Source organism: Oxyura jamaicensis, chromosome 28 (assembly GCF_011077185.1).
Source record: "Oxyura jamaicensis isolate SHBP4307 breed ruddy duck chromosome 28, BPBGC_Ojam_1.0, whole genome shotgun sequence".
In the NCBI taxonomy this organism is placed as follows: Eukaryota; Metazoa; Chordata; class Aves; order Anseriformes; family Anatidae; genus Oxyura; species Oxyura jamaicensis.
Window position 1 is genome coordinate 5,618,212 of NC_048920.1, and position 7,056 is coordinate 5,625,267.

General features: G+C 49.2%; 1 protein-coding gene across 1 annotated transcript; it reads right to left on the bottom strand.

Annotated features, from left to right (window-relative positions):
- Window positions 1-2,191: 2,191 nt before the first annotated feature.
- Window positions 2,192-6,223, bottom strand: LOC118179247 (4-galactosyl-N-acetylglucosaminide 3-alpha-L-fucosyltransferase FUT6-like). The gene is made up of 2 exons (XM_035348420.1): window positions 6,061-6,223; window positions 2,192-3,556 (listed from the first exon to the last, which is right to left on the bottom strand). The coding sequence occupies exon 2, from the start codon at window positions 3,546-3,548 to the stop codon at window positions 2,463-2,465; it is 1,086 nt and encodes a 361-aa protein (XP_035204311.1). The 5' UTR covers window positions 3,549-3,556; window positions 6,061-6,223; the 3' UTR covers window positions 2,192-2,462.
- Between the last annotated feature and the right edge of the window lie 833 nt (window positions 6,224-7,056).

Here is a 7,056-nt window from a genome sequence, read left to right on the forward strand (position 1 = left end):
GCTCCCAACGCTCCTGCTATGCTGCATTTCATGACAGATAACAATGTTCCTTGATTTCTTGACAACACCAAGCAGTATAGTTTATTTCTGAGGAGACCACTGAGGAAGCTTGATGGAAGCTTAACCTTTTTAATGGGATTGCTGCATTGTAATTTCCACTCAGCCTGCTTTGCTAACATGCTGTTGGTAATACTCACTTGTTGCTAGTGGGTTTGTTAAGGAGAACTTCAGGCAGTCCAGGGCACGTTTCACTCCAGAGGGCCAAAGGCAGCCTTGAGCACAGCTCATGACAAGGAGTGGCAACCAGCACCCCCAGACAGGTGAGGGGCTGTGCAAACAGGTCTTGGGGTGTGCAGTGAAGCCCCTGTTCATGAGCATTGGCTTCCCCATTGGGAGGGAGGTTGCTCAAACAAGAGAGATCCAAGCTGGAACTGAACTGGCTGTTTGTTAAGACATCTATTGAATGTGCAGAGTGATCTCAGTAAACACCAACACCAAGCCTCCAGCAGGACTAAAACTGTGTGTCCAGCCCTGATAAACCCTACATTGCCACTCACTAGGAGCTCCCCTTCCTCCCCATAGCACATCCCTTCAAAACAGGCTAGCAAAAAATACTACAGGTGATCTGAAGGTGTTCATGGGGCTTTACACTGTGGAAGTGTGGAAGGCTTTTTATATGATGTTGGTTAAAGCCACCAGAAAGCTCCTCTTGTCAGTGTTCACACATGAAGCACAGGTCAGCTCTAACAGCTCCTGTAAATTTACATTTGCTTTTTTTTAATGGGAACATACTTTTCAAGCAGCTGGACTTTGTGGTGCATGTGCAGGGCCCTGTTGCTGCTTGGTTTAATCAACTTTTGTCATCAGTTTTGCTGGTAGTGCCAGAGAAGAGCAGTGCTGGAAGCCAATGCTCAGAGTTGAAGCTCTCCCAATGGCAGTCTTAAGGCAGAAGGATTTTACCCTGGGACAGGTGTCATCTCCCAAATCTAGCAAGAGCACTGCAATGAGCAACCATCCATTCCAACTCCCCAGTGCCACCCATCAACAGGAAGAGACTTCTCACTGAGCTCACCTGCAGAATATTATTTATCTCTATTTCAGATCCATACCAGCTCAGTTAATAGTGTTAATATCTTTAATTTCTCCAGTTGCTCTGAACTGAACAGGCTTTAAAGGTGGGAAGAACTCCATGGTTGGTTGATGCATCCAAGAGCTACGGGCTAAAGGAGGAGGGAGGTGTGTGTCTGCAGGCAGCCAAGGCAGGGGCAGAAACAATTATTTGGCAATAAAAATTCATCAATCTTTATTGATGTGACAAATATATTGCTCTTCTTTTAAGCAGTTAGCAAGCCCATGGCTAAAGAAGATACGGTACATTACGCTACTTGAATTTTCAAAGGGGTTCACTAGGTTCCAGCAAAGGTTCCTCAAGACACCAACAGTGGGAAGGGATAAAAGTTCAGATTTCAGAGTGAAGGATTTACTCTTAGGCTTATGATGACCAATATATTCAACCAATCTGCAAAGCAGAGAGAAAAAAAAAAAAGGTGGTGGCGGTGGTGGAAAAGGCAACTAACAAAAATAAGGGACTCTCAGTCCTAAAGGTAGGGTCTTGTGGATGGACCATCTGCTAGAGAATGACTGCACAAGGAAATGTAGAGGGAATTCTTTGGAAATCTTTACTAAATGCTACTGATGGGGAAAACAATTGTATGTAGCTGACTTTGAGCTGGAAATATCTTGGGGCTAGGACAGACCTTTGAAAACCTCAGCTCTGGGCTCAGCAGCAGCTGGGAAAACAAACTGAATGTCTGGAGGTTATCAGCAGGGAGCCTGGGAAGGCAGAGCTGGGTCCCCCATCTCCAAGCAATGGGGCTCCCCAGCTTGGAAAGTAAAGTTTCCAGTGGTATGACCTAAACAGCAGCAGGAAGCTCGGTAGAGGTCAAACACAGAAACACATGGCCTAGAGGCATCAGCTGCTGCCAGGAGTTGCCACGTCCAGGCACACAGGAGGAGGCAGCACATCACACAGCCCTGCTGAGCATCTCCTTGCCACAGGGTGCTATGGGTGCTCAAACCTCACGGTGCTTTCAGGGGCATCCTCAGCACCTCACCTACACCACTCTGCTTCTGTCAGACCCTTCCTCAAACCCTTGATGTCTCACTAAGCTGTCCCCCAAAAAAACAGACTTGTAAAATAAAGTGAATAGTTTCCAGCCTGTTGAGCATCCTGATGCAGCACCCCAAAGGCAGTCAGGAAGGGCCTGAGGCAAAGCAGGGTCAGGACCTGGCCATCCTGCAGCAGCAGGCAGCCACACAATGTGGTGGCCACTTTCAGTGCCACTTTTGCACAGTACGAAGTCCTAGGTTTATGATCTATATATTGCTATTTCGCCAACAGAATTGCAACCCCAGCAAGGACAAAATGATCACAACAGAGCAGAGAGCTGAGCAAACAGCAGTTACACAAACCACTCAGACAGATCGGGCACAACCTGGTATCTGGTCTCTGTTGTCTGCAGGAAGTGACAGGCTCTGCAGACCTGCAGGGCCCAGCCAGTCCCTGCCACAGGCTTCAGCCACTTGCGCCACTGAAAGTAGCGCTGGTATTGCTCAGTGTCCCTGCTCAGCTCACACAGGTACCGTGCCAGGTCACTGGCGCTGGGAAAGTCATCGACGTGGATGAAGGAGTCAGGGGGCAAGAAGCGCTCGTAGTTTTCTCGGGGCGGCCCCAGCACAACAGGGACAGTGCCAGAGGACAAAGCGTTCCACCAGAGCTTCTCAGTGATGTAGTCTTCATGCTGTGAGTTCTCAAAGGCCAAGTAGAAATTGTACTGGGACACAGTGGGAAGAAGCTTGTCACTGGGCAGGGGCAAGTGATGCTGCCCATAGACATCCACAGTGATGTATTTCTTCAGCTCCTGGTAGTACTTTACCCGGTGGGAGCCCACTTGCCAATTGCTCACTACCCAAGCTACCATCTTGGTCTTGGATGGGATGTTGAAGGGCTGGGGCTGGCTGAGGAGCTGCAGGTCCCCGTAGGGGCTGAAGATGTCTGAATCTCTTCGGTATGACATAGTCAGGTTGAAGAGGTTGTCCATGGCACCTAAGTTTGGAGAGTGACTTGGAGACTCCATGTTGAACCAGATCCAGCGCTGGGATGGGAGTCTGGGGATCTGGGCCAGTCTTTTTGTGTCCCAACACACATCCCTGTGATGCATAATGACAGCATCTGCCTTTTGGGACCAGCTGCGGTTGACAGTGAAGTAACAGTCTGGTGTGCCATATAACTCTGAGCAGTTTCTGAAATTGAAGTGTTGCCCAAAGGGCCAACTCCACAGCAGGATGGTCAGCCTGTGATCACTCTTTGGTGGGGTGCTGGTATTTTCAGCAGGATGCATTTGAGTAGACAGATGGGAACTGTGATGTTCTGGCTTGGGAGTCCTGAACTGACGAAGAGAAACAAAGAGGCAGGAGATGAATACGAAGCTGAAGAGGAAGAAGGTGAGGAGTTTTTTCCATGAGATCTTCCCTTCCATAAGCTCCATGAATGGATCTGCAAACACCACAGACAGGGCACTGAGTGATGGGTGCACACTGATGCCAGCATGGCCATGGCTCTGGCACACTGTGTAGTGGGGGGGGAGGGGGAGGGGGGAGAGGAAAGGGAGGGGGGAAGTGGAAGGGGGGTATGCAGAGCGGCTTGGGCAATAGCAAGAAGACCTGAGGTACATTTACCTCAAGGAAACTAGCTGATGTGCTCTTTTTGGATTTCAGTAAAGGTTTTGACACAGTTTCCCACAGGATCCTCCTGGACAAAATGTCCAGCATACAGCTAAACAAAACCGTCATACGATGGGTGAGCAATTGGCTGACATGCAGAGCTCAAAGGGTTGTTGTAAATGGGGCTGCATCAGTCTGGTGGATGGTCACTAGTGAGGTCCCCCAAGACTCTGTTTTAGGGCCGGTCATCTTCAGTGTTTTTATAAATTATTTGGATGGAGGACTAGAAGGTGTTTTGAGCAAATTTGCTGATGACACTAAACTTGGAGGAGCTGTTGACTCTGTTGAGGGTGGAAAGGCCTTGCAGAGAGATCTGGACAGATTGGAGAGCTGGACGATCACCAACTGCATGAAATTTAACAAGATCAAGTGCTGGGTCCTGCACCTGGGAAGGGGCAACCCTGGCTATACATACAGACTGGGCGACAAGATGCTGGAGAGCAGCCCTGTAGAGAGGGATCTGGGGACTGTGGTTGACAGCAAGCTGAATATGACCCAGCAGGGTGCCCTGGCAGCCAGGAGGGCTAACCATACCCTTGGGTGCATCAAGCATAGCATTGCTAGTCGGTCAAGGGAAGTGATTGTCCCGCTCTACTCTGTGCTGGTGCGGCCTCACCTCAAGTACTGTGTGCAGTTCTGGGCACGACAGTACAAAAAGGATGTGAAACTGTTGGAGAGTGTCCATAGGAGGGCTACTGGGTTGTTGAAGGGCCTAGAGGGGAAGAGGAGCAGCTGAGGTCACTTGGCTTGTTCAACCTGGAAAAAAGGAGGCTGAGAGGAGACCTCATGATGGCCTACAGCTTCCTCATGAGGGGGAATGGAGGGGCATGTGCTCTGTTCTCTTTAGTGACCAGTGATAGCACCCGCAGGAATGGCATCAAGCTGTGACAGGGGAGGTTTAGGCCAGACATCAGGAAGAGGTTCTTCACTGAGTGGGTTGTTGTGCATTGGAACAGGTTTCCCAGGGAAGTAGCCACTGCACCAAGCCTGTCGGAGTTTAAAAAGCGTTTGGACTGTGCTCTCAGTCATATTGTCTCAATTTTTTCGTAGACCGGTATGGTGCCAGGAGTTGGACTCGATGATCCTTATGGGTCCCTTCCAACTCGGGATATTCTATGATTCTATGATTCTACCTCCAGCATTCTTTTTGCAGACCGGTCACCACTAGAGCACCACACACAGGGTGCCGGCACACCCACACTCCCATGGGGCACAGATGCCTTGCCACGGGCCCCAGCCTTTCCTTCATCATCACCCACCGCCTTTTCTCGTCAGCCCCTTTCTGCCACCACTCATTTCCCATGAAGAAAGCTCCTCAGGCCCACGTGACACGGTGTGCCCTGCACAGACACAGACACCCTGCACAGACAGCTGCCCACATCAGCACCTGGGGCCAGGGCAGGCATGGCACGGTCCCACTGACCAGCTCTGCCACAAGCCTCAGCAGCCCTTTACTCCAGAACCCCAACCCCCACACCCTTTCTCACATGCTCTGCTGTGATTGGCTGGCAGGACCAGGACATGCAGCAGCCTTGAAGGCCTTTCTCCACACAGGTGCGTGCAAGGGGGGGCAGGGGCGCCATTTTGATTTTGTTCCCATCTAAGAAAAAAACATCGCCCTTTTAGGACAAAGCACCACCATTTTTTGGCTGCCATTTCAACATCATGCCTCTCTGTGACTGGCTGCTGTCTATTGCTTGGCGCTGGGGATGCAAAATGAATTTAGTTTAATCACCAGCTTCCTGCTAGCTGCCCTTCTGTACCAATAATAGTTCTGGTTTTTCAGCTCTGCAACACCCACATTGCTCTCACTGATGTACTTGCTCTTTCTGCAGTTTCTGTGGTCTCTAAGAGCATGGGGCTGCAGTCTGTGTCCCAAAGTCTGGGTCTTGTTGCTTTTACAGTTCTCAGGGAAGTTTAACAGGAGAGACTTGACTGCATGCTTGCTTTTCTACCTCTTATTCGCAGCATTGACCTAAGGACAACGAAACACATACAGCACTATCCTGCACCCCACAATAGTTTTACAGGTAGTGGTAAAATTTCCAACAACAGGATTTCTGGAAGAAGCTGGTGGGACTGGCACCTTTCACTTCTTATCTTGTATATCAGTTGCACCTTTACTACTGCTAGGCATGATATGAAAGTACAGAAGGAAAAAACACCTCCCTGCAAACAGAGGTGAAAGCAGTCTTCAGATCCCCCCTCTTGGATGCGCCCAGTGCCCCTCTCTCTTCCAATACATATCAAAAAAAAGAAACGAATGTTGCAACTCACCTCTAGGCTTGGTCCCGGTGTGAAAGTGAATTGTGTAGGGGAGTACTGAAGTGGATGACACAACCAGGAAAAGAACAAAGTAAAGCAAAGACGTGGGGAGGGATCAGTGGCGTGTTCCAGGTGTTCCTCTGCACCTTGAACTGAATGTGCTATGAGAACTGAGCACCTTGAACTGAGCTGCTACGAGAAATATGTCACCCAATAATGAAGACCATTATGGTCCTGAAGCCAGGACAGATTCCTCTGACAAATTAAAGAACAAATAATAATAATAAAAAAAGCAGCCCTGACATTGCTTGCGGTTAAAGCATACCTCATGATTGAAAGCACCCCTACACATGCACTAGTTTGCTTCCTTTGCAGTCTCAGGCCCCAGGATTTACATGTGATATGCTTTCTTCTACACCTTGTGTCACAGAAGGACGTCTCTGTTTGGGAAGGATGGGGAAGGCTAGCTAGTAGAGGTGTAGGAACCAGGTTTATGACCCCCCCTGCCAACCAACAGACTTCATGACACAGCTGCCAGGTCTTATCTTCTAGCCACCTTTCCAGGACCTTGAGCTGAAGCAAATCATGAGACTGATAACTTCAGGGATCACTTTGAGCTTCAGAGTAGAGCACCTGAGCAAGACTGGCTAGGGGATCCCTCCTGTGTTCAGCAGCACAGACTTTGCTTTGGAGTGTCTCCAGCCCAGGTGAATATACATTGTACATCACAGTCTGTGGACATTGGAAGGCTGTTTGTTTGCTATGGCCAGAGTGAATTGATCTAGCATCGAGCTTCGCTGCACTTGGCTGGAACAAAAAAAGCCATTATGTGTTATTATCAGGCTTAAATATAGTCAACAGTAAATATGGATAGTTGGTCGAGGATGAAATTCACAGAAAGAGTTTTAATGAAAGTTTGGGGTGTTTTGGGTGGGCAAGGGGATTGCAAATGGGCAGTAGGGGTGTGTGGAAGATTTTACAGTTCTATCTGGGTGTGTGTTTCCTGGG

Bases quoted from the DNA above. Each gene is read 5' to 3' on its own strand.
- LOC118179247 (XM_035348420.1), bottom strand. From the start codon at position 3,548: ATGGAGCTTATGGAAGGGAAGATCTCATGGAAAAAACTCCTCACCTTC.